General features: G+C 42.6%; 1 protein-coding gene across 4 annotated transcripts in view; it reads left to right on the top strand.

Moving 5' to 3' along the window:
- Window positions 1-22,737, top strand: part of LOC123757449 (solute carrier family 53 member 1) — a 74,363-nt gene extending 51,626 nt beyond the window's left edge. For 2 of the 4 annotated variants that reach the window (XM_045741075.2, XM_069327250.1), the window contains exons 13-14: window positions 27-141; window positions 2,509-2,876. In XM_045741075.2, coding sequence (XP_045597031.1) covers window positions 27-141; window positions 2,509-2,742 — 349 coding nt within the window. In that variant the 3' untranslated portion in view covers window positions 2,743-2,876. Of the gene's footprint in view, window positions 1-26; window positions 142-2,508; window positions 4,301-22,523 lie in introns of those variants that run through there. The other 2 variants (XM_069327251.1, XM_045741074.2) reach the window with 2 other exon arrangements.
- The last annotated feature ends 5,235 nt before the right edge of the window (window positions 22,738-27,972 follow it).

Here is a 27,972-nt window from a genome sequence, read left to right as displayed (position 1 = left end):
TAATTTAACTATTTATATTTTCTCAGGCGCTTCATATGGAACTTCTTTCGTCTGGAGAATGAGCACATAAACAACTGTGGTAAATTCCGAGCCGTGCGTGATATATCGGTAATTCCTATGGATGCTTCAGATCAGGCACAGGTGAGTTATTCAGTAAATGTGTTATTGTGGCCTAAGATGTCTTGTATAATATCATGGAACCGACAGACTTTTACTGGAAAACCTTTGTTAAACTAAAGATTTAGAACCAGAACACACAAATGCAAAAAAAAAAAAAAAAAAAACTAAACATTTTGTAATTTTCTCATAACTGAAAACCATCCAAAGTTTAGATGATTTTGAAAGTTAGATTTAGACACCATCCAAGGTTTGACAATAATAACTGTAAGGAGTATGGAGTTGGCAGGTCCATCATCTGTTATATTAACATTTTCATTCCTTTGAGACGGAGATGACGTCTACATTTATTTATTTATTTATTTATTTTTTTTTTTTTTGAGATATATAGAAGAGTTGTTACATTCTTGTACAGCCACTAGTACGCGTAGCATTTCGGGCAGTTTCCTGGAATACGATCCCCACCGCGAAGAATCGTTTACAACCAAGTACTCATTTTACTGTTGAGTTAAACAGAGGCTACAGTTAAGGATTTGTGCCCAGTAAATCCTCCCTGGCCAGGATACGAACCCATGACAAAGCGCTCGCGGAACGCCAGGCGAGTGCCTTACCACTGCACCACGGAGACTGGTAAAATAACTCGGCGGATGTTCCATAGGAACATAGGTTATGTCCAAAATTAAAATATTTGTTAAAATTCAAGTTTTTACCCAATTTTTATGGGACTGGTTTTAAAATGTGTGCCAATGTCTTCCCATTATATTGCAAACTGAGGTGAAAATTGAGGTGAGAAACATGAAAAAGAGTAAATACATTTGGGAGCAGGTACAGTATTGTGAGTGTAATTACCTAAGTGTAATTACAGGATAAGAGCTACGCTCATGGTGTCCCGTCTCCCCAGCAATGCTTGTCATATAACGCTTTTAAATTACTAACGGTTTTAGCCTCCACCACCTTCTCACCTAACTTGTTCCAACCATCTACCACTCTGTTTACAAAAATGAATTTTCTTATATTTCTCCGGCAGCTTTGTTTCATTAGTTTAAATCTATGACCTCTTGTTCTTAAAGTTCCGGGTCTCGGGAATTCTTCCCTATCAATTTTATTGATTCCTATTACTATTTTGTACGTAGTGATCATATCACCTCTTTTTCTTCTATCTTGTAGTTTTTGCATATTTAATGCCTCTAACCTCTTCTCGTAGCTCTTGTTCTTCAGTTCTGGGAGCCACTTAGTGGCATGTCTTTGCACCTTTTCCAGTTTGTTGATGTGCTTTCTTAAGATATGGGCACTACACAACCGCTGCACATTCTAGCTTTGGTCTAACAAAAGTCGTGAACAATTTCTTTAGTATTTCTCCATTCAAGTATTTAAAAGCAATTCAGAAGTTAGAAAGTGTAGCATAGGCTCCTCGCACAATGTTCTTATTAATGTGGTCCTCAGGTGCCAGTTTTCTATCTAGAACCACCCCTAGATCTCTTTCTTTGTCAGAATTCTTTAAAGATTTCTCAAATAATTTATAGGTTGTGTGTGGTCTATGTTATCCAATTCCACATTCCATAACATGGCATTTATTCACATTAAATTCCATTTGCCAAGTGGTGCTCCATATACTTACTTTGTCCAGGTCTTCTTGAAGGGAATGACAATAATCTAAGTTTCTTATCTTCCCTATTATCCTAGCATCTTACATAAGAGGTGTTATCTTAGGGTGTGCTCAACAGATGGTGTTGACATCATCACAATAATAATGAACACATATTATGTTATTAAATTCAGGCTTTGAGTTATTTGAAAGTCCCTTTCCTAGCAGATCATTCACCTACTGCCCCCTATTTCCAAATTGAGTTTTATCACATTCTTGCAAGCAGTGATATACTGAGAGTGGCAGCATAGAGAACCTTCTGTACTGTTCCTGTAATCACTGGAGAACCTTGCATGGGTCTGGCTTGGAAGTGGTCCTCTTGTTCCCCCAAGGGTTCTCTCAGAATCAGGCAGCTTTTGATATCCTCCCCTTTTCTTTGTTCCCACATCTAAGAGATGTTGACCAAGAGTGTAGTTTGTGAGACATTGGCTTTGGGTATAGTCCTATCTCTTTGTGGCAAAAAAGTGCTTCATCAAGAAGTACCAGTGCAGCATTTTATCCTGCCCATATGATCCTTTCATACTGGCAGGATGACAATATGATGGGTTGAATGAATTATTTTATAAGTTAATAGAATTAATAAAACTAATCATACTGATTTCATTAATGTGGACACACCCAGATCTTATTTTATGAAAGAACAGAATCTCAGTTTATGGTGTAATGAGGTCATCCATGCGAAATTACTGACATCGTTTCACACACACAATGCCAAAATATACTGTATCTTTATTTTTCCTCTGCAGATTGTCAAGATGATGGATGAATTTGATGGTGTGATAAATCGCAAGAAGAAGAAGGCCGGCGGCAAACAACGTAAGGGGCTCGATGCTCGACCTTTGCTTGCTGAAGGGACTGGTGGTGGTGTTGGTGAGAGTGTTGACGAGGAGGCAAACTACCTCACCGTCACCTCTGTAGAGCTTCGAAACTGGTTTCGGGGGATAACTGGCCATCGCAACACACAATCTTCTAACACCTAACTAGATAGTGTATTAGTTATAGGAATAAAATATTAACCGCATGAAGGGACAATTCAGACGGGGTCCTTGTTTAGCTGTAGTGATTCAATAGTTAACATGTATCCAGGATTTTTGTAATACTGTACTGTACTGTATTCTCTATTGTGCCTTTACATGTGTCAGCTCATGTGAAAGCTGTAATATTTTGCTACTGTATATGTTTCACAATAATAAATAAACTTTCATATATTACATCTCACAAATAGCACAGGAAAATATGGTAATATAAATGAAATTAAAAAATATTGTGTGTGCAGCAAGTTGAAAAATATAATGTTTCAATTCTTTTAAATGTTCAAATTTGGCTCTTAGTTAATTTATTCTTAGAATATATTCTTTTTATACTATTAATCTTGATTAATTGCTTAAATAGAATTTAAATTTTTCTAAGATTATTTAAGGCAGATCCTATTCTACAATACTCTTGTTAAACATCTCACTATTATGCCTTTAATACCATGGAGTTGAGATTCACTATACGGTATGTGTAAAATATTGCATTTGGCAAATGACTGAATATGTATTAATAATGTGCAATATATTGACTCATAGTGCAAATGTTTGTAACTTTGCATCTGATGTGTCACTTAGATTGTGTTGTGCGACTTGAGGCCACCTGCACCAACTTTCGTACAGTGATTTGTTATAAAATACAATACAGGGTATACAAGTGTTATATTTAACATGTAAGCTTCATTCATCATATACAGTAATTAGAACAATTGAGTTTAGTTTCAAGTCATAATTTGTAATAGTGTTTGGGAATGGTTTTAAGCTATCCATAAAAAACTTCGGTGGTTTTAGGTCTATACAGGGTTCTACATGACTCATCCTCAAATGAGGCTCCCAGACAGAGCCAGACAACAAAGATATAAGAATGGTATGGCAGACAACGGTGTCTTTGAAGAGAAGAGTGAAGGGTTGAAGGAGGGTTAGGAGAGGTTGAAAGAATGAAAGGTTTGTGCGGTGATAGAGCCTGAAGGAGAAACTTCTGTTGTAGACACCCCTTGATAGGGAGCTTCCAGGTGTCAGGTCTAGGGTTCAATTCTCAAGCAGGGTAAGATGTTTGGGCACATTTCTGTCAACCTGATGTGTCTGTTCACCTAGCTTGGTAGTTAGGTAGTATATGTACAGTATGTATTTGGTAGTTAGGCAATAGTTATTGGTCGTATACTGGGGAAGGTCAGTTGTAGACCTTAGGAGAACTTTGGTAATCTTAACAGGCTTTCTGTCCCCGACAATCGGAAATGTAGATTCAGAAAGGTACCGTAAGTAAAAATATAGTTTCCATCATATTTTGTTTATGAATTATTTGGGTGTGTGAATATGAGCAAAGATGTGTTTGATCATTTGTAGTAAGGTATTTTTTTGTAATACAGTACAAAAAATAGTGAGAAATGCCTAAAACCTTGGTACAGTGAAAGTCTTAAAAGTTTAGAACTAGTCAGTCTCGGTTAGGCCATTCCGTTAAGGTTACACTGTGCATTATTTTAAAACTTGTAATAAAATCAGTATTTCAGTTGGTTACTTTGTACCTTAAGAAGATGGCTTAATGGCACTTCTTGTACTTGTCCGAAGTGATGTGTGTATTAGTGGCTTTATTTAACAGGCAACCCCTATTCCTTCAAATATAACTAATATTTTATGAATAAAATATTTTATTATTATTATTAATGCAGATGAAGAGCCACAATAATGTGGCTGAAGATATGACGACCAAATTGCCCATCAGAAAATTAAGAAACGACAACGTTTCTGTTTGTCGTCTACATGACTTGATAATAGTCCAGGACAGACCAAACATTAGTAGTTTCTTAATTCTCTGATGTGTGGTTTGGTCATCATTATTATTAATGTGGCTGTCATTTCTGAGGATTCGTGAACTTTCCTGGGGCAGCCCCTTCGACATCCCGGAGCTATCCAGGCTGATATGCATATACTGTATTAGACTTTGGCATCAATGTAAATGGAGTTCTAGGCCTACCAGGGACCATGAGCCAGAACCTGGTCTCCCCTCAGAGAGGCATGAGGAGCAATGCCTATAGAAATGCACATGTGGTTATGGAGCATTCTATGTCTGCCATCGACCGGGTCAGGCACCCAGAAAGGTAAACGCCCCAAAACAAACCCCTATTCTGGTTGGAACTACTACTGAAAGTCAAACGAGTGGACAGAACTCGCCAAATGAAAATGAACAAACGAGCATGACGTCACCACTGTGGCGTGAACTACACATAAGGGACATAACTGGCCGACCCTTCACAGTGTTCAAGAGAGAACTGGATAAGCACCTCCAAAGGATACCTGATCAACCAGGCTGTGACTCGTACGTCAGGCTGCGAGCAGCCGTGTCCAACAGCCTGGTTGATCAGTCCGGCAACCAGGAGGCCTGGTCGACGACCGGGCCGCGGGGACGCTAAGCCCCGGACGCACCTCAAGGTAACCTCAAGGTAAGGTAACCACACCGCTTGTCTGCGCAACCCCCACCCTCCCTGGGAGGGGGAAGGGGGAGCCCCAGACCCTTGCACTGGTGATCCACCCTGCAGTTCTTTACCTGATGTAATAGGCAACGATCGTGTGACTGGCTCCTGAATTCTGTCCTCCAGCTCTGTGCCTTGTGGTGTTGAGCGAGCAGTTCTCTGGTGGTGCGTGAGCCAGGAGTAATCTCACAAGTACTCAGGTTGCATGCGCCTAGGATCACCTTCCCTAGGTGCCCTGCAAGTACTGCCCTTGAGGCTTGGGGGCCACCTTCCACAAGTCACCTTGGGATCTACCTCTGCTTGGTCTTTTGCTGCTCGGTGATTGACTGCACTTAGTGTGCTGGGGTGATTTCTACACCCTTGTTTGCCTTTGGGAAAGGGTAGTTTGCACTTGTAGGGGCACGGGGTACTTTAAAGTTAGTTATCACCTCTCATAGTGGCCGGCGTGGTACCTCCACTAGATCCCCGTGAGTGGACACATCCCGGGGGTGCAGCTTTTAGTGGATCTCTTGGTAGACTTGGTTGCCCCTTAGCAGTACCCTGCCTGGGCTTTCCTTGGCAATACCAGTCTAAGGGCCCTGGGAATCCCCGCAGGGGTGCATGGGTCTGATGGATGTGATCCCTAGAGCCTTGTGCGAGTTTGAGGGTTGCTCGGTCTCCTTGTCTCAGGGTGTGTCTCACCATTTTTGCCTGTCATGCTGCCTGTTGGGTCGGTGACACCTTCGACCCAGAGTCCTGCGAGTTTTGTTGCTTGTTAGTGATTCAGTTTGCCTGGTCCACTGATGATTCTCTTAAGGTGCAGGCAGCTCAGGCGTTTGGGTTGCTGCAACTTGTTAGGTTGCTTGCTGTCCCGGAAGCCCCGATGCTCTTCCGTTTTGGTTATAGGGACCCGGAGTTGGGGGCTTGGGGGTGGTAGTTGCTTTGACTCTGGTTCAGTCTGCGCCCCTTTGTCCTGGTCGGATTTGGCTTCCTGCTGTGGTTCATTCTATCCCCCCCCCTCCCCTTCGCTTCCGGCTCCAAAGTGTCTGAGGACTTTGGGGTTGGAGCAGGGTTTAGCTGGTTTTGAGACTGGCAGTTTCAGGGGATGCCCCTTCTGGGGTGGTGATGGAGCCATTCGAGTTGGTTTCTCCAGCTGTGGCGTCTGGGTCTGACCAATGGGCCCCTTTCCTTCCTGCCTTTCCGGCTGCTCCTGATTTTTATTTTGAGGCTGGGGCTTTGGAGGACGACTCGGCCCCAGGTCCTGATGTGGAGGTTCCTGGGGCTGGAGAGGGGTTGACTTGGGGGCCTTGGGTCCCATTGGACCCCACTTAGGTTTTTCTACCTTTGGAGTGGGGCTTAGTGTTAGAAGGAGTGGGATTCCCCCCCCCCCCCTCCTCTGCGTACGAGATGGATTTGGTGTCGGCCCCTAACCGCGTCCCTTCGGGTCCATTGGTCCCGTCCTTCCGGAGGTTTTCGGCTTCCCGTATCCTGCCTCATGAAGTGTAGGAAGCCCTTGCGGCCTACCTCCTGTGTGACCCGGATTATGCCTCTATCATGAATCCCTCTTCATTCAGGTTTGGATCTTCGTTTCCTTACTGGGTTCATTGTGAGGTTCCGGAGTCATCCTGGCTAGCGGACTGCCTTGTGTTTTAGTTGGAGGCTTGGTATACGTTCTGTCGTTCCCGCTCACTTGAATGGTGCGAGGTGCTGACAGTGGTCCAGGTTTACATGGGGGAAGGAGTTGGGCACCTCAATGTGTGTTTATTCGCCCCTGCCCTTCCTCGGGATGTTGGCGTGGTGCAGCTTCATGTGCACATTCCCTCCCTTTTGGCTGCACTGGTTGCTGAGAGCTTGCGTGCTCGTGGCCTGTTGGCTTGTGGTCTTGCGGTGTTGCGGTTCTTTTCCCTCCTGGAGCTGTCCTCGGATTGGCTTGCAGAGGATGTGGAGGCGCTTGGGGCCACTCCTGGACCTGATGTCTTGGTCTCGGCAGCACCTGCTCTGTTGGAGCTGTTTGCACCGATCATACGGGATGCGATGTCTCTGTTTTTTGCTTTGTGTCTCGTGTGTTGGTAGGTGGTGCTTGCTTTCTCTTTGTAATTTGCTCTTAGATTTTTGTTGGCCTTTTGTCCCTTGCTGTTTGCAGATTCTGCGGTTGGGCAGTATCTGCAGGCAGCTTCTAGTTGCCATCCGAGGTTGGACTTGTTCGTTCTCTGTGGGGCCCAGGGGCGGGGGGGGGGGGGGGGGTTCTTTCTGGAAGGGTCGTGCCAGGGCTCGGGGTTCCTCTCACTGTGGTAGGCGGACAGTGCCAGTTTCGGGGTAGGTGCTGCCTTCGGACCCGTCTTCGTCTGGTTGGCAAGGTGATTGCTCTGCACGTCAGTAGCGTTCTTGTAAGGGCAGTCAGCCCTTTCGCGGCTCGCATCATTGACGAGGCGATGGCAGGGAGGCTTGAGCTGTTTGCTTATGCCTGGTTTCACGATTTGTGGGTTTTTCAGGACATTCCAACAGCCTGCGGTGGCGTTGGGTGGCTCCTCCTCCTTTGAGGGGTTCTGGGCTGGCAGGGCAGGCCTCTTTCCCTGCGCTCTGTTGGGTCATCTTGGAGTGGGTACGCTTGGGCATGGTCGAAATGACGCCATCTCTTAGATGGGTTCCTGCCTGTTCCCAATCCCTAAACTGGACTGTGTGGACCTGCAGTTCATTCTGGACTTGTCCCGTCTAAACCCCTGGGTCAATTGCTCCTCCTTTTGGATGACTACAGTACTCTGTCCCAGGTTCAATTTCTTTTTGAGCCAGGCACTTGGATGATGTCCCTGGACCTCTGAGACTCGTATTGGCACGTCCCGATTCATCGGGGTTGAGGCACTGGCTCAGGTTTGTTGTGGGGCGTCTCGGGTTACTGCTTTCGTTGCCTTCCATTCTGTTTGCACCTGGCACCTCATGTGTTTACACGCCACACCTAGGTCATCGTGTCCCGTCTGTGTCTTTTAGGGGGTTCGGGTCCTAGCCTACCTTGTCGGCGGGTTGGTGTGGGCTTCCAGCCAGTCCGCATGTCTGCTCGCCTCTTCAGGGTTTTGGGGGTTCAGTGCCTTGGCGCCTATCCAATCCCCTTGCTCAATATGTTCACGGATGCGTCGTCTCTTGGCTGGGGTGTTGACCAGTGCTCACCAGGCCAGCCAGGGGCAATGGGGTCCGTCCTTCCATCGAGCCCGCAGCACGGTGCGGGACTTCACGGCGGTGTGGGTGTCGTCCTGGAGGGTTTGGGTCACTCTCAGATCAACGGTCAGGCTCCGTTCGGACCACTCCCCGGTGATTTCATGCCTGTCCTAGGGGGTTTGATGTGGTCCTTGGCACTTTGGGGCTGGTCGATTCAGGTGACTAGTCTGCTGAGAGCCTTACCAGGGGAGAGTTGTCCTCTTGGCCCTTGGTGGCCAGCCCAGCTTTGGTTTTAGGCATTGCTTGCTCAGTGTCTGAACCCTGGGTTTTTTTCTGCAGCTTCGCCTCTTTCAGCAGACCAGTGCGGTCCGTTTGCTGGCTGGTTCGCTCTTCTCCGCGAGTCTTCATGTCTGATGTTTTTGACTCTAGTCTATCACCATTTGTATGGTGATCGGGTGGCTTTTTTGATGGTGTCCCACCTGCGTGCTTTGTCTCGGTATCAGCATGAAGTTCCTGGCAGTCCTTCTAGTTTTTCTTGTCCTTCGTAGGTTTACATTGGTTTCTGATGCAGTGGTGTTGTCTTTTCTTTTGGGGTTGTTTTGGGATCATCATCTTATTCCTCATACTGTCGCCTCTTATCATGCGGCACTGGCGGAGCCGCTGCAGCTTGTGTTCGGGGTTGATGTTCCTGTGGCACCGCTTCGCAAGCTGTCTCGTGCATTGTTTCACCTCCGTCCTACTCGTGCACTGCCTGAGCCATCCTGGTCTTGGGATTGGGTGCTCTCATTCTCTCTTCTCCTCGGTTTGAAGTGGCCCCTTTGGTTCCGGTTTGTTTTTTCTACGGCTTTTTTCCCTGTTGGCATTAGCCTCTGAGGATCAGGTCGGGGAGCTTCATATTCACCTCAGGAGCAGGGGTTTCTGCTCGTTTGGTTCTGGTGGTAGGTTTGTTTGGTGGCAGCTGTCTCCTTCTTTTCTGGGGCGGTATGAATCTGTTGCTTTCTGGAGGGGTCCTTGGGTTGTTGATGCTTGGTAGGTTAGACCGGGGGGTGCATCTTGTGTTATGTTCAGTTGCGGCTCTCCACTGTTGTTTGCACGCCTCGGCTTCTGTGTCCGGGGACACGCTTTGGGTTGCCCCAGTTTCCCTTCTTCTCTGTTCCTGGGTTCGGGTTTCCCGGGGTCCTTCAGTGCCGTTGATTGTCTAGCCTTTGATTTGAGTTGCGCGTGGCGAACGCCTCCTGGGGTGTGTCCCTCTTTAACTTTTCTTTGGTGAAGTAGCTCCGAAGAGCCTAAGAGGTTCCCCCAGAAAACCAGCGTTGAATGTAATGAAACGCCATTTTCTGGGTGAGATCTGGAGGCTCCCTGGCAACCCTCCTTCCCTCTGGTCTGCGGATTTTCGGGTGTTTTGACGTCCAGCCTCAAAACTGCAGGGTGGATCGCAGGCGCGAGGGTCTGGGGCTCGCCCTTTTCCCTCTCGGGAAGGGTGGGGTTGCACAGACAAGGGCACAGAGACGTGGTGACGTCATGCTTGTTTGCTCATTTTCATTTGGGGAGTTCTGGTCATTCGTTTGACTTTCAGTAGTAGTTTCAACCAGAATAGGGGTTTGTTATGGGGCGCTTACCTTTCTGGGTGCCTGACCCGGTCAATGAGACATAGAATGCTCCATAACCACATGTGCATTTCTATAGCCCATTGCTCCTCGTGCCTCTCTGAGGGAGGCCAGGTTCTGGTTCGTGTTCCCCGGTAGGCCTAGAACTCCATTCACATTGACTGATGCCATAGTCTAATAGTATATCCATATCAGCCTGGATAGCTCCGGGGGAGTCTCCGGGTCTCATCCAGAAAAGGGCATTTTTATTACATTCAACACTTCTTAATACTGTAGTTGTAAGGAATTTTTCTGTCTTTAGAAAGGAGAAAGAGAGTGTGAGTTTTATTGCAGGTGTGGATATAGTGGTACATAATAATAATAATAATAATAATAATATTATTATTATTTATGTAAGAGTGCATACAGATAATTCATGAATAGTGGAGGATTCATGGGTAAGGCAAGTACAAAACAAAGCCATGTATGAAGAACATTTCAGACAATGTTAAAATAATATTGGAGAATATTGGGGTAATACTTAAAATTAAATGAGATAAGATATCACTTATGAACGGTTGAAGAGATTTAGAAAAAGATTGATTTTTTTTTGTGTGATACTGCATCTGGGAACTGCATATTTGCAACAGTACGAACATAGTAAGTGATTTTATAATTATAGAAGAGATTAAATAGATGATATGCAATTTTTTATATGTTAAGGTATGGCAGTTTTTACTGACAGTACAGATTTAGTAATTCATGTTCCCAATAACAGCAAAACACAGGTTGACATGTAGGATGAAAAGAGGCAAGTAGAGTTAGTTACATAGTTCTTTGTTTCTCTTTTAAGCTGCTTGAGAGCGGTACAGTCTTTAATATTACTAGGGAGGTCATTCCACAGTTTAGGACCCTTGATTTGCTGAGCATTCATGTTGTGGTTGAGTCTCACTCTTGAAATTGAAATTTAAGTAAGTTTATTGAGGTATAAATACACACAGAAATGTGGTAGCTTAATTTAAGCTACTCTCACTTCATTCAGTACAATACTTGGAATATCAAAACGATATTTGTTTCATGGTTGGTGTCCCATGGGGTTTTGTTATAGCCCTCTCGGAAGCATTTAAGGTCAGGATTAGCATTGCACTTCAGAGTTATATAGATATAGAGTACACTTGAGAGGTTGTGGAGTGGCTTAATATTTAACATATTCAAAGATTTCACTTGGAAAGCCAAGTGATGAATGGGCTTGGAAATTGTTATTGTTCTAATTTCCGATTTATGTTGAGTAATAAGGGTGGCCAAAGGTAATTTTTGCATTGTAGAACTCAAAGTGCAAATACCATACGTGAGATATGGATAGAAGAGTAAATAATTTTATATTGAAATGGAAGTTGATATTTTATAAGTAATATCAAGAACAATGACTGTATATAATGTGCAAAATATGTATATATTAGTACAGTATATAGATGTATATACTGGTATGTGTGTTGTGTGTGTATACTTGTTTCAAAATAATTATTGTACAGAAAAATATAATATATTGGATTCTTATTGTTTTTACTCTGAATGTTGAATCACCATTGTTAGTTACCATTGGTATAACAGTACCGGGTATTGAAGTCTTCTACAGTGGTACCTCGGCTCACAAATTTAATCCGTTCCCAGAGACGGTTCGTAAGTAAAAAATTTGTAAACTGAAGCGAATTTTCCCATAAGAAATAATATAAATTGAATTAATCCATTCCACACTCCCTAAAAAATTAACTTCAAAGTAAATTTTATACCTAATTCACCTAAGTCTTCAGAACTAAACTATGTACAAGTTATTGCTTACCTTTATTGATAACTCTTGTTGGCGTATGGAAGACGGTGAGGAGGGGAGGGAGAGAGGTGGGGAGAAGGAAAGGTGTTAGTAATTACCTAAGTGTAATTACCTAAGTGTAGTTACAGGATGAGAGCTACGCTCGTGGTGTCCCGTCTTCCCAGCACTCTTTGTCATATAACGCTTTGAAACTACTGACGGTCTTGGCCTCCACCACCTTCTCACTTAACTTGTTCCAACCGTCTACCACTCTATTTGCGAAGGTGAATTTTCTTATATTTCTTCGGCATCTGTGTTTAGCTAGTTTAAATCTATGACCTCTTGTTCTTGAAGTTCCAGGTCTCAGGAAGTCTTCCCTGTCGATTTTATCAATTCCTGTTACTATTTTGTACGTAGTGATCATATCACCTCTTTTTCTTCTGTCTTCTAGTTTTGGCATATTTAATGCTTCTAACCTCTCCTCGTAGCTCTTGCCCTTCAGTTCTGGGAGCCACTTAGTAGCATGTCTTTGCACCTTTTCCAGTTTGTTGATGTGCTTCTTAAGATATGGGCACCACACAACAGCTGCATATTCTAGCTTTGGCCTAACAAAAGTCATGAACAATTTCTTTAGTATATCGCCATCCATGTATTTAAATGCAATTCTGAAGTTAGAAAGCATTGCATAGGCTCCTTGCACAATATTCTTTATGTGGTCCTCAGGTGATAGTTTTCTATCTAGAACCACTCCTAGATCTCTTTCTTTATCAGAATTCTTTAAAGATTTCTCACATAATATATAGGTTGTGTGGGGTCTATGTTCTCCTATTCCACATTCCATAACATGACATTTATTAACATTAAATTCCATTTGCCAAGTGGTGCTCCATATACTTATTTTGTCCAGGTCTTCTTGAAGGGCATGACAATCATCTAAATTTCTTATCCTTCCTATTATCTTAGCATCATCAGCAAACATGTTCATATAATTCTGTATACCAACTGGAGTGCTTGGAAGGAGAGTCCCCTTCCATTAAAACATCAGGCAGTGATGACTTCTCTGGGGATACACTCTGGCACGTTTTGCCTGCATACCACTAGGACCTGTTTGTGGGTCACTGCTTGATTTTCTCACTAAAAATCTATCCAGATTATCTTCTTGGCTTGAACCTTACCACTGACTTTCTTGGGACCCATGGCGAGATATATAATAATAACTTATACGTTCAAATACCCAAAAATCCGCAAAACGCTGAAATTCTTTACAAAGAATTCAGGCGCGATTGTCACATGTCTATAGGCACTGGTAAACTGAGTCACCGTACAACCTATGTCATACGCATATCAACAAACTTCGTCTCCCAAGGCAAAGTTCATAATCCGATTCAAATTTTATGAAGAAATTGGGCTCTTAACCCAAAAAGTTCATAAAGAGGGGCATTCGTAAGCCGAGGTGTCACTCTATTGTGTAAATACTTTGGGGATTGGTGTGGATATGAATGATGCACAGGAGTGGTTAATGACCAAACCACCCATCAAAAAACAAAGAAATAATGATGGTTCGATTAGTCCTGGAGTATTATCAAGTCTTAGACAGACTGAAATGTCGTTTTTTCATTTACTGGTGTGTGTGGTTTGGTCATCATATCTTCAGCCATGCTATTGTGAATCACTGACTGCACAGGAATGGTTGGTGTGAACTGGTAGTAATTATCTAAGTGTAGTTACCTCAGTGTAGTTACAGGATGAGAGCTACGCTTGTGGTGTCTTGTCTTCCCAGTATTCTGTCATATGAAGCTTTGAAACTAATGACAGTTTTGGCATCCATCACCTTCTCACTTAACTTATTCCATCTGTCTACGTTTGCAAGAGAACTTTCTAATATTTTCGGCAGTTTTGTTTCCTTAGCTTGAGTCTATTACAGAGTTGTGGTGGCCAGTAAAATGAACACCTATGGACAATATGCATTATTCATTTACAACCTATCCTCTTGACCAGATGTTACCACTGCTCACCTAAAATTCTCCTAACATGCATTGAGCAGTAAGATGGATACATTACAAGCTGAAATAATTTTTGAACTAGAAATATTGTGATGGTAAAAAAAGAATTAATTTTTTTCCCCTGGTTGAATAACAAATCCTCGGCAAGATAGCCCAGGGCCAAGATTCATCAAACATTTACACATCCACTTATGAAACATGTACAACTTTCTTCAATTATGGCAGCTTTGGTTATATTTATTCAACAGTTTGAGCTCGGAAGCAAAACGAGATTGTTTATAATAATAATAATATTGGGTTGTAGTTTTGAAACTTGCAAATTATAATAAATGTAAACAAAGCTGCCATGATCTAGGAAAGATGTACGGAATTTGTAAGTGGACATGTATATGCTTGATTAATCCTGGCTCTGGCAGTAATTATAGTAACAGCTGTGCCTAATAGTGTATTTAGTGAAGATGATTTAAGGTTATTAAGGCTTTAAAAAGTGATTAAAAGATTGTGCATCTTGGCATTGTAAGAACCAAGCGTTTATGATTTAGTGAAAGTGTGACATTGTTGGTTTAGTGGAAGTGTGACATTGTTGGTTTAGTGGAAGTGTGACATTGTTGGTTGAGTGGAAGTGTGACATTGTTGGTTGAGTGGAAGTGTGACATTGTTGGTTGAGTGGAAGTGTGACATTGTTGGTTGAGTGGAAGTGTGACATTGTTGGTTGAGTGGAAGTGTGACATTGTTGGTTGAGTGGAAGTGTGACATTGTTGGTTGAGTGGAAGTGTGACATTGTTGGCTTAATGGAAGCAGGACATTGTTGGTGTAGTGAAAATTGAGCATTGGTGACTTTGAGTTAAGTGTTCATTTATAATGGTATTCAAGTGGTATAGTAATTGGCTATTGACAAGTGGCAATCGTGTTGACTTAACAGAGTGCTGTGTAAGTTTGTCCAACATTGGAGGCCAGATATTTTGGGCTAGTCTCACCAAACTTTGCAGGGTGTTATGTGGGGGGGGGGGGGAAGAGTCAAAGGAGGGTCAGGGTTGGCCCTACCCATCATGCAATGCCGCCCTTCATGAAGTCTGACGTATTGGGGCAGAGTCTGTAGTTTTATCAGTTGATTGGTATTCAATGGCATAACTGATGCAGTTTTTTTGAGTCGACCAGGGCACTGCCGGAACACCCCCCCCCCCCCTGCCAGCATTACATGATTGTAATACTGTATATGCACGGAACAATCTCTTCTGGATGGTGACAGCCTATTTTCGTGAGCTGCCACAATGCACAAAATACATATGGTGCTAACTTAACTAGAAAGGAACATCTCAAGCAACCAACCTAACCTACCGATGCATAGAAAACTGATATTTGTGAGCTGCTACTTTTCATAATTTGTTGTGTATACATTGGGCGACCATAACATACAAAATGATACGTACTGGTCGAGAGGATGGGTTGGGTGTTAGTCATGGAAATAAAAGGGATTATGTTTCTGTACTGCGTACGCCTATTTCTCTATTTTTAGGTTTTTAACGTTGTTTCTGTGCTAATGGTGACATTTATTACCTATCGTGTGTCCCTCTACAGATTAAAATTACTTATTTATCTATAATTAGAAAAAAAATCTGCTAAGATCTCACACGTTAACCAATTTTTGGGCGCCGATTTAAAAATTATAGTTTTTTGCCTATTACATCGTTTGTTTTATGGCATTTTGGTTAAAATTTTGTACAGTATTTTTTTTTTTTTTTTTTTTTGTAGAGCGTACACACTTTAAGTTGGTATGGCGCCGAACAATTGCACGTGTTGAAAAATTTACGACAGTAGGCAAAGGGAAAGCGAGAAAAACTGACATTTGACATTCCTGTGTAATAGCGAGCCAAAAAATCGCGTAAATGACTCGTATAAGACAACCAAGATGGCCACGTACTCTTGGAGCGTTAAGAGGCTGTGCGGAAATCGAGTTGTGTACTCTGAGAACGAAATCGAAAAAAGCCTACAAACTAAAATTTAATTTGTGAAATAAGAATGTATCATTTACTGATATCAGTTAATGTAAATAACTTATGTCTATCATTGTCTTGTTTCTACGGTACTCTACATGAATATGAATACGTATTCTGGATTGTTCCCATCGGGCGGGTGGCACATTTTTTTGGTGAGGTAACATGAGTAAAACAGGAGGTGCATTTAGGCTTCCCCGAATCTATCAGCTTGCCGGGTTGACGCGTTGGGTTAGACATTGGGTCAATTGAGTATTGTAGAGTCATTATCCCTATTGGTCCCTATGAGCTGGCACTGAGACCCTTCAATGGTTACCTACGTATACTCTCCATCTTTGTTACCTCGTGAGGTTACCCATGCACTTCTGCCTCCCCTTTTTGGGCTCTGGTGAGTGAGGTGCAGTGATGTCTAATTAATGTTTGTTATCTGTTGCTTTCATCTCAACACATCTCTTTTCTTTTCTTTTTTCCCCTGCTCGACTCGTGGGTCGCCCCACGTCCGATTATGATGGAGGACCGGACTCTACACTGGGTCCACTCGTTGTTGTTAAGATTCGCTACCTGGAACAAAAAGTTCCAAGTAGCACAGGCTATGGCGAGCCCGTAGTAGGGTCCACTCTTTTTTTATATTTACACCCCTCCCCATACCCGGGCCGTATAATTAGTTATCAAAACCAGCGTCCAAAACCGATTTGCCCCTAACGGTTTGATTACCGACTTTCTAACCAGCTGTTTTTTTTCTCAATATTTTCACCACTCTGTACCAGCACGGCTCCGAGTTCTCTAAAACTCTTGATGCTAAACTGGGATGGTGGTGACGTCAAGGACCTGAACACGAGAGGGAGAGAGTAGAAGATCAACTTGTGCTCTCAGTTTGCCATTCTGTAAAAAATGCAACTGGTTTGCCTAACCAGGAACGAAAATAATAAATGCAACATTGTTACCTATGTAGGAACGTACAAACCTTAGCAACCCACTTAACTTATCGAGGCAGATGCATACAAATCTTTATTCGCTGAAAGAATTTTTTGCATCACAGATGAATTTGATAACAATGGTAGTGTCACCTTACATAACGAGACGGCAGGAAACATAAGCACAGCGCGAAAATGACGTTTCATGAAGGACCACGAAACTGAGCTGTCAGGCTCAACACGTGAACCATTTCGTACCAATGTTTTTCTAGCTGTCATTAATCAGCTGCATGCCATGGATGTATACTTAGAATTGAGCACGAAGTACAGATTCTTGTCATATATGCGCACACTTGACTGTAAAGAAATTATTAATGACTTTGCTAGCCAAAAATGTAGCAAATTTCAAATTCTAAATTTGTTTCTCTCGTGATTATCTTCATTTCAGTTAGTCAAAGAACACAGTGATGATTTAATGTATTTAATTACTACACCAAATTTTGACGGACCCCCAAGGCCTTTAGCTTAAGCTTATATGCATCGTAGAAAGCTATCGGCTATTGGAGTGACTGGATAAAGGCGAGGAAACAAGATTAAAACTAATCCTTCATTGAGAGGCGGCAGCCATTACCAAACTACGCAAAAGATCACTAGCTAACGTGTTGTTGAAATCTTTGAAGACAAAAGATTTAATTGCAAAGAATCACTTACAAGTTTACCGATAAAGTATTACTGGAACCTTAAAAACCTTCAGAACATCAAAAATATCATAATAAATAAACACAAGGGGTGGCGGTCCCCTCATTAGAACGACTTTAGTCTAAGGAAGCGAGCGCTGTGGATGAGTCGATGGCGGTTCCGGTGTGGCCCGTTTGGGGGAGCCGGACGAGAGCCGGGTCTCGTATATATCAGGGTCAGCAAACTTTCACAGCCACGCTCCGTGTGGTTCTTGAACCAGACCATGCACCTCCCTCCCGCGTGGGACGGGCCCAAGATGGGTCAGCCTGCATACTCAACACAAGCAGGGGTTGAGCTTTGGCTCTTTGGTCCCGCATCTTGACTGTCAACCAACTGGGACGGGGGCATCCTACCATCAAATGTAGGATGGGGGCAGGAAGGGCCAGCCTACAGGTATAACCGGGACAGACAGGCAGGATAAGCCTGCTGGTAAGACAGATTTCAGCAGCACCGCTCCTGTGCCAGGTAAGTCCACTACGGGTTCACCATAGCCCGTGCTACTTGCCCCGCTCCTGTGCCAGGTAAGTTACGGGCTCACCATAGCCCGTGCTACTTGGAACTTGTTCCGAGTAGCTTAATCTATAACAACAACAGGTTTCAGAGGTCAGTTGGATCAGTATCTTGTCAGTAGCCGGCAGATAACTCTGCTCGTCAGTATAGTACTCGCCTAGTTGTGCTTGCGGGGGTTGAGCTTTGGCTCCCTGGTCCCACCTCTCGACTGCCAATCAACTGGTCTACACATCTGGAGCCTATTGGGCTCTATAAAATCTACATTTGAAACTGTGTATGGAGTCAGCCTCCACCACATCACTGCTTAGTGCATTCCATCTGTTAACTACTCTGACACTGAAACAATTCTTTCTAACGTCTCTGTGGCTCATTTGGGTACTAAGTTTCTACCTGTGTCCCCTTGTTCGTGTTCCACCCGTGCTAAATAGTTTGTCTTTGTTCACCCTGTCAATTCACCTGAGAAGTTTGTAGGTGGTGATCATGTCTCCCCTTACTCTTCTGTCTTCCAGGGACGTGAGGTTTAGCTCCCATAGTCTTTCCTCGTAGCTCATACCTCTTATTTCCGGGACTAGTCTGGTGGCATACCTCTGAATCTTCTCCAACTTTGTCTTGTGTTTAACTAGGTATGGACTCCGTACCTATCCACAGTGGGACAGTAGTGGACAGTACTTGGTTCAAACGACCCAGCTCGTCCTCCCTGTGGGTACAATCATCATATTTATAGCCTCATATCTCCATCTGCCTTGGCCTCTAGTTGGCAACAACCGCGCTTTGTGAGGGAGTTGGCATCATCTGCGCCTTGTGAGGGCGTGTTAGCATCATCTAACTGCCCGAAATGCCCGAAAAACACTATTACGCTTTGCGTAATAGTGGCTTTAGGCATTGTATGTACTAGCTCTACCTATAAGTCAACCAATCCTTGTAAAAATTTATTGTATGTATGTACCTTACCTAAATAAAATTGTATTGTATTGTATTGTATCTGCGCCTTGTGAGGGCGTGTTAGTTTAATCTAGGTCTACCCCTTCAGACCGAACTATTTGCATTGCTTCTTACACTCATATGTTTCCAAACTTGATATATCAATTGTAAGTGATTCTTTATCATCCTTAATTGCGCACAACTATAAGAAATAACTAACATGCTCATGTCTGAAGCTAGACACAAATACAACAAAATTATTAACGTGGATTCCAGCCTCCGAATGCATGATGAAGCTGATGAGTTAGCCAAAAAAATCTGCCTTCAAAGGAGTCGATTATAACCTTGGATTGCCTGTAAGCAGCTTGAGAACAATAAATCGCAAAGTACTTCAACAAAACCCTGTAGATCCGAGGCAAAGTGAATTCTACAACAGCAGTTCCATCTATCATCATACTATCATGCAAGAGGAGCCACACATCTATGGATCATCCAATATAATCAGCAGGCTCCTAGATGTTACTACTGGTCAGCTTAGACTCAGTTATACGTATCTCTGGGAATTTTCATTATCTGAAAATCTGGGAATTTTTCATTATCTGTTGACCTGACCAAATGTAAACTGTACCAACAATTTATTCATACACTCTCCATCACTATGTGATAGAAACGATACGTGAATTCAAAGACAATCCTGTATATCTAAACAACTCCAAAGACCCAGAGAGAAGGGCAGCAGAAGTCTAGATTAGCCATCCTCTAGAAAACTCCCTTCCCTAAATGTGACCCACAACCTTCCCCATCCCATACTGACCCTCTCTGTCTCACACCCTCCCTGGCCTCTCCCTCTAGCTCACAGCACCTGCATAATTGTTTCATCTCCTACACCACCACGTAAGATGACCAGACCACACACTAGAAGGTGAAGGGACGACGACGTTCTCAAGTCGACGACAATCGACTTGAGAATGGTCCAGGACGGACCGAAACGTCGTCGTCCCTTCACCTTCTAGTGTGTGGTCTGGTCATCATACTTTAGCCACGTTATTGTGACTCATCTTCTACACCTCCACGTAAGTCTAGACAAGAACTAAATCCCTCCGTGTGCCACAGCTTGGGAGCCACCTCTCTAGCCCCAGACTCACCATGATGCACTCTCCACACGCTAAGACAACTTGCTTATGTCACCATTACCAACAACCCCGTTGTTCCTTGACCATGCAATAACCCTATACTAATACCCTCTACACAGAACAATTTCCTGCACCAGTGGGACGGATGTCAAATTAATTTGAGGGTAAGAGAATGGACGGAAGAAAGAGAACTTCAAAATAACATTCACAAACATAGATGTTATTGCAAGCAAAGCAAGTGAACTTGGGGAAACAATATATATATATATATATATATATATATATATATATATATATATGTCGTACCTAGTAGCCAGAACTCACTTCTCAGCCTACTATTCAAGGCCCGATTTGCCTAATAAGCCAAGTTTTCCTGAATTAATATATTTACTATAATTTTTTTCTTATGAAATGATAAAGCAACCCTTTTCTCTATGTATGAGGTCAATTTTTTTTTATTGGAGTTAAAATTAACGTAGATATATGACCGAACCTACCCAACCCTACCTAACCTAACCTAACCTATATTTATAGGTAAGGTTAGGTTAGGTAGCCAAAAAAAGCTAGGTTAGGTTAGGTTAGGTAGGTTAGGTAGACGAAAAAACATTAATTCATGAAAACTTGGCTTATTAGGCAAATCGGGCCTTGAATAGTAGGCTGAGAAGTGCGTTCTGGCTATTAGGTACGACATATATATATATATATATATATATATATATATATATATATATATATAGATATATATATATGTGTGTGTGTGTGTGTGTGTGTGTGTGTGTGTGTGTGTGTGTGTGTGTGTGTGTGTGTGTGTGTGTGTGTGTGTGTATGTATGTGTGTGTGTGTGTGGTAACTGAGCTCAAGAGACACAACATTGTCAGGTGTCATAACTAATGCATTCTTCCCTCTGAATTACAATAGTGTAAGGAAGACACGTAAGGGAGGAGGAGTGGTCCTGTTGATTAGAAAGGACTAGAATGTTAAGATGGTGACCCCCCCCCCTCACACAAGCCACTTTAGTACAGAAGTAAACGACCCTGACTCACACTCGTGAGACCCGGGTTGATTCCCCAGCCGAGACAAAATATTTGTTGACGTTTATTTTCGCCTGATGTTCACTGTTTACCTAACAGTAAATATTGGAACCTGAGACTTGTGGCCTGCATCTTGGGGATGTGTTGTGTGTCACCTAGTTGTGCTGACGGGGTTGAGCTCTGCTCTTTCGGCCCGCCTCTCAACTGTCACTCAATCAACTGCTACTAGTTTTTTTACACACACACCCTAGGAAGCAGCCCGTAACAGATGTCTAATTTCCAGGTACCTATTTACTGCTAGGTAACAGGGGCATCAGGGTGAAAGAAACTTTGTCCCTTTTTTTGTTTCTGCCATCACCGGGGATCGAACCCGGACCGCAGGGTTACGAGTCCAGAGCGCTGTCCACACAGCTATCAGGCTCCTTGACCCCTTTTATCAAGTGTGTGTGTGTGTGTGTGTTCCCGCGTAATGATAGGGAAAATACACTATGATAGTGTTCCTATTATAGTAATGATAGGGACAATAGGTCGGCAGTCAGTCCACTAGAGAACCAATGGTTGCAAGGGCGTGATCCAAGAGTTAATAGCTCGATCCTCTAGGCATATCGAACTATTTACATTCAGAATACACACACCAGTTTTAGTGATTAGTGAAAACTGTCGATCGATGGATCGCCAAACAAGCCATTGTATCGGTTCATCCAGAGACAACCAGTGGGACTTTAAATGCATCAACTGACTGAAGGACATTTACTGAACGGTGAACATTTCCGAATATTACGAGTATAGGGACTAAGATCTGAGCACAGTATGTCCGAAACGCTTTGCGTAATAGTGGCTTTAGGCATTGTATGTACTAGCTCTATAAATCCATCAATCTTTGTAAAATCTTTTGTATGTATGTACCTTACCTAAATAAACATTTATTTATTTATTTACTCCGCTACGTCATCACTACTTTGTAAACAACCCTAACATAGCCTAAGCTAGAATAACCGAACAAAACGCAAGAGATAAGATTGAGTGATTGATGAAGATTAAGCCACCACGAGAGGTGGCACGGGCATGAATGGCCAGTAATGTGCAAGAAATAAGATTTTGAATTTTATATATAGTGTGGGCGATGTGTGTGATGTCGTAATGGTCATGTTGGAGTGTCTGAGGAAGCAAGGATCCCCCCCCCCCCACGCCTGATATTTGATCCATGTGTGCTTACTTTCTCTCTTTGTTGTGGTACATGGGGCAAGGTGCGCGGCAGAGAGTACCATGATCACTGGTTCGAGTCACCTCAGTGTTCCAACTGATTTTCTCCCGTTTGTCTCATTGTCATTTAAGTTTATCATGCCCGAAACGCTTTGCGTAATAGTGGCTTTAGGCATTGTATGTACTAGCTCTACCTATAAGTCAACCAATCTTTGTAAAAATTTATTGTATGTATGTACCTTACCTAAATAAACATTTTATTTTATTTTATGTTATTTTATTTATTGTTACAGATGGCGCCGGGGGTACGCTGCCCTTCCCCCAGAAGGAGGAGGAGGTGGCGACCGTGGCGGCCCAGTACGGCAGATGAACCTCTCTCTCTCTCGCCCCTCGGGACCACTCAACCTAGAGCACCCTCTGCTAGTCTCCACGGCGGCGTGCGCTCTCCTGAAGGGTTCAATCCCCGCCTGCCTCCCCATGGCACTCATCTCAAGCTTCACTCCTTCCCTCTTATTAGGGATGAGTTTTTTACTCTGAGGTCTCATTGCAAGTCTTTGTTGTTCATTTCTTATTTGTATATTTCTCCAATTTTCTCAATTTCTACTTAAGAATTAGCTCTCCTTAGCTGAGCCAACCACTTGGGCTGGACGGTAGAGCGACGGTCTCACTTCATGCAGGTCGGCGTTCAATCCCCGACCCTCCAAGTGGTTGGGCACCATGCCTTCCCTCGTCCCATCCCAAATCCTTATCCTGACCCCTTCCCAGTGCTATATAGTCGTAATAGCTTGGCGCTTTCCCCTGATAATTCCCCCTTCCTTAGCTGAGAGCTAACCATTCCGTCCTGCCTCTTGCAGAGGTTCTCAAGCAACTTACGTCAGACCAATGCTAACATATGCATCGTTGGTACAGCAACTCGTGTAGCACAAATACAAACTTCAAATAGTTTAAAGGTTTTTATCAGGGCTATCAGCTTTATTTTGAAGCTAAGTAAACAAAGATGACTAGATACGAGAACTCAACCTAATGACTCGAGAGGAAGACCAGGGAGGAAACATGATCACACCGTACATAATACTATATCAAAGTGACAAAGTGGACATGAATAGCCTTTTTCATATGAGATCAAATAAGGCAAATGCCCCTCGTTGGACTCTGGGAACGAAAATGAGACGAAGAAACATATAGGAGCAACTCAAAGAAAGTGGAAGAAAGAAACTCGGGGTAACCAAACTAAACTATGAAACTTAGAAATTCGGGACAACGTCCATACCATGCGTCCATACCATGCCCCGGTAGTCAAGAAGACGGATACACTGAAGACTGTAGAAGCCTCCACCCGAAGCTTCCAGAGCAAATGACACAGACCTCAAACGTCAATAGACTCACCTCAGAGTTATAAATTAATATTTCTATGGCTGAGGAGCCAGACAGGCTGGCTGCTCAGGCAATAGGGGGTCCAGCCAGCCAGCCACCCTCGACCTGTTGTAATAGAACCACATTCATAGTCTTATATATGATGCTATATTTATACTAGAATGTTTATAAGACTTTGTAGAGATACACTATTGTATAAATTGTATGTACTGGGAACCTTGAATGAGTTATGTATTTTGGTAGTAGAGTGCACATGAGCAGTTGTGTACTCTGGTGGTAGAGTGCACAGGAGCAGTTGTGTACTTTGGTGGTAGAGTGCACAGGAGCAGTTGTATACTCTGATGGGAGAGTGCACAGGAACAGTTGTGTACTCTGGTGGTAGAGTGCACAGGAGCAGTTGTGTACTCTGGTGGTAGAGTGCACAGGAGCAGTTGTGTACTCTGGTGGTAGAGTGCACAGGAGCAGTTGTGTACTCTGGTGGTAGAGTGCACAGGAGCAGTTGTATACTCTGGTGGTAGAGTGCACAGGAGCAGTTGTATCCTCTTGTATTAGAGTGCACAGGAGCACTCAATAATAGAGTACCATTAATATATTCTGATTTATAAATCTTAGTTAAGAAGCATGTATAGCTTAAAGCAGATCTCTGACTCCATCTATGTCGTACAGATTAACGTATATGCCTCCTAGTTAGTATTGTATAAGCACTTTAGTCACCTGGGATTGAGTACTCAATAACTCACTATGTAGCAGCTCTCTAACTCTGTCTATGTAGGACAGACAAAATGTATGTATGCGGGTTAGCATTGTATAAGTGTATATGGCCATATCTGCATAGGAGAAATTCCTTATCATAAATAAATTAATAACTGATCGTCGACGTGGTCCCTGGTAGCATAAGTACATAATTTTTTTTGTATTATTCACGTAATTTAAATAGTTTGTAATTAATTATACTGCACGTGTCTGGCTTCCTGAAGCGACATGAGCAAAGCTATCATACATGTGTTTCTTTACCCTTGTATAGATATATTAGCAAACCCAGTACCTGATGTTATCTTCCTGGGAGACTCTAGTCTAACAAGTTTAAGATGGAGACTAACAGATAATAATATTATAACAGGTAATTAACCTGGAAGTAACCAGTCACAGGTCAGGGAACGGGTGTCCGGCGGGCCACCAGCATAGCACCGGAAGGTAGGCCAGGCATCACATGTAAGCACACAACCACATGTTAAACTATTTCACTCACAATGTTTATGCCTAATAATAAGAATAAGGAAAAATTAATGCATAACGCCGAGTGTGTCAACCTCCCGCTCTTTGTGTATTGTTTTGATGACGCCAAGAGCGTCATCAGGATGCCAAAGTGTTGATTCTGTGGCAAATGTTTGCTCAACCAATAGATAACAGAGCCAACTAGGAACGAAATATTCTCGATTTGATATTCACAAACGATGAAATAATCAGAGTCATTATAAGCTCAGATACTATGTACTGAGATCAAAAGCTTACTGAAGTTCAAACTAACATAATTGCACGTAAAATGTCCAAAAGGATTAATAAGCAAGAAAGGTTGTTCAATCAATTCAAGTTTAAAAATAAGAGGATTGACAGGGAAAAAAATATACAAAGTATACAAAAAATCACTTGGAAACCGTCTTAAGGAAGAAAACTTCCACGTAAGGAACAACTAAATGACTGCGGAAGCCTACAAAGTCTTGCTTGAATCATGTGCCTTTGCGGAGGGTCAGTAAGAGAACGCAAACGACTCTACAAAAGAACGGAAAAACTCAGGAAAAGGCTTTAGCAAACACGACTATCACAACAAACAAGAATAAATGTAAACAGGGAGATCGCAGAAGTAGACCAGACACTAAAGCTGTCATACCAGTCTAAGGAAATGAAATTGGAACAAAACTATTAATCTAAGATAAAAAAAAAATCGAAAATCCAGATTTTCCCCTCATTGCAAAACCAAAATAAAAATTCTACACCAGTATTGGACTTATACTTACAAAAGAAGGTTCACATATAGAGGACAATAAAAAATTAATGAAATCCTAAAAGACCTGAGGCTATTTAGCACCCCGATAAACAACATGAAAGTTGACCACCCAAACCGCTTCTTGATGAACGATATCCAAATTCGAGACAATGTAACAGATGTCACCACGAGTGTGTAACAGATGTCACCACGAGTGTGTAACAGATGTCACCACGAGTGTGTAACAGATGTCACCACGAGTGTGTAACAGATGTCACCACGAGTGTGTAACAGATGTCACCACGAGTGTGTAACAGATGTCACCACGAGTGTGTAACAGATGTCACCACGAGTGTGTAACAGATGTCACCACGAGTGTGTAACAGACGTCACCACGAGTGTGTAACAGACGTCACCACGAGTGTGTAACAGATGTCACCACGAGTGTGTAACAGACGTCACCACGAGTGTGTAACAGACGTCACCACGAGTGTGTAACAGACGTCACCACGAGTGTGTAACAGATGTCACCACGAGTGTGTAAAAGATGTCACCACGAGTGTGTAACAGATGTCACCACGAGTGTGTAACAGATGTCACCACGAGTGTGTAACAGATGTCACCACGAGTGTGTAACAGATGTCACCACGAGTGTGTAACAGATGTCACCACGAGTGTGTAACAGATGTCACCACGAGTGTGTAACAGATGTCACCACGAGTGTGTAACAGATGTCACCACGAGTGTGTAACAGATGTCACCACGAGTGTGTAACAGATGTCACCACGAGTGTGTAACAGATGTCACCACGAGTGTGTAACAGATGTCACCACGAGTGTGTAACAGATGTCACCACGAGTGTGTAACAGATGTCACCACGAGTGTGTAACAGATGTCACCACGAGTGTGTAACAGATGTCACCACGAGTGCAGCACAAGCCCATGCTGCACTCAGCCCCGCGTCCTTGTCATGGCTCCACGTGTGTTGGCTGTGTTGCAAAGTAACTAGTTATTCACCTCTTACATTTGGCCCTAAATAATTATAGTGTTTAACACTTGAAAACCCCCAAGAGTTACACAAGGTCCGAGCACCTGGGAATTTACTCCCATAAATAATGATGATCCTGTGTTAAGGTTCTTACACCAGTGTGGAGGCTACTCCACACTGGTGTAACTAGTGGCTACATACATATTAACAGTATTTTATTCGTTTACAACTTCCCACCAGGACAATAGCATTTGCTCTATCTGATCTACATGTACTCTACATCTGATACTCCACATAGGCCGGAGTATGAATTACACAGACAATACTAGAAGTAGGCCTATACTGGTCTTAAGCTTAACGCTTTAAATCATTTCTCCCTCACCCAACACACAATAATTCTCTCCAGCTTTATATACCATAAAACATATACCTACCCTAAGCTGGAGTAGCAATCGAACATTATAAATAATGAATAATGAATGGTGGCTTTAGTATAAATTAAGGGAATGAGGAACTTATCGGTTAAGAGCCAGGAGCGCCATTTCACCATAACCATCCCCGCCAGCGTCATTCAAAGCTCTGACCTCTCCTCGTCCACCACCACGGCGCCTGCTTGACCCAACTGTCGTACAGTAACGACTTTCTCTAAACTACTAAGCAGCCACCATTCTCTTAAATATTAACATAACCTATAGTGTAACCTTCTAACTTCCTTCCCACTGAAGAAACTTTCTTATCCTCTCAAAATAAGCATGAAACCTACATCATACGGTTGGCAGTACCTTAAACAAACTGCCACTCAACATCTGTAAAGTGCAGCCCATCCTCCGAATATTTATTTATTTATATATTTATTTATTTATATATTTATATATTTATTTATTTATTTATTTATTTATTTATTTATTTATTTATTTATTTATTTATTTATATATTTATATATTTATTTATTTATTTATTTATTTATTTATATACAAGAAGGTACATTGGGTTCGTGAGAATACATAGTACAGTAATTACACTCTTGTAAAGCCACTAGTACGCGCAGCGTTTCGGGCAGAAATATACTAAATAGATATACAGAATAGACAGTACGTTTTAATACTAAATGTAATAAGTACAATCCTGACTATCAGCATAGTACATAAATACACTTAATCGCCAGCATCACACCAAATTATTGTGAATATTAGAGTTTACCTGAAAAACTGTCTAGAAAACCACGACCTAAGCTAACCTTAGGAGTGTAGGAGGACAATTAAGCATGTAAACAGCATTTATTGCTTCTTAATTACAATTAGTACTTAACCTACATCCATATTGCTATTACAGTTTTATGAAACTAATAAAAGAAAACTAAAGTCTTTCAATAAATTATAAAGTAACTCAGGATACT

Source organism: Procambarus clarkii, chromosome 19 (assembly GCF_040958095.1).
Source record: "Procambarus clarkii isolate CNS0578487 chromosome 19, FALCON_Pclarkii_2.0, whole genome shotgun sequence".
Lineage (NCBI taxonomy): Eukaryota > Metazoa > Arthropoda > Malacostraca > Decapoda > Cambaridae > Procambarus > Procambarus clarkii.
The sequence above is the reverse complement of the archived record's forward strand: the minus strand, read 5'-3'. Positions and strand labels throughout refer to the sequence as shown.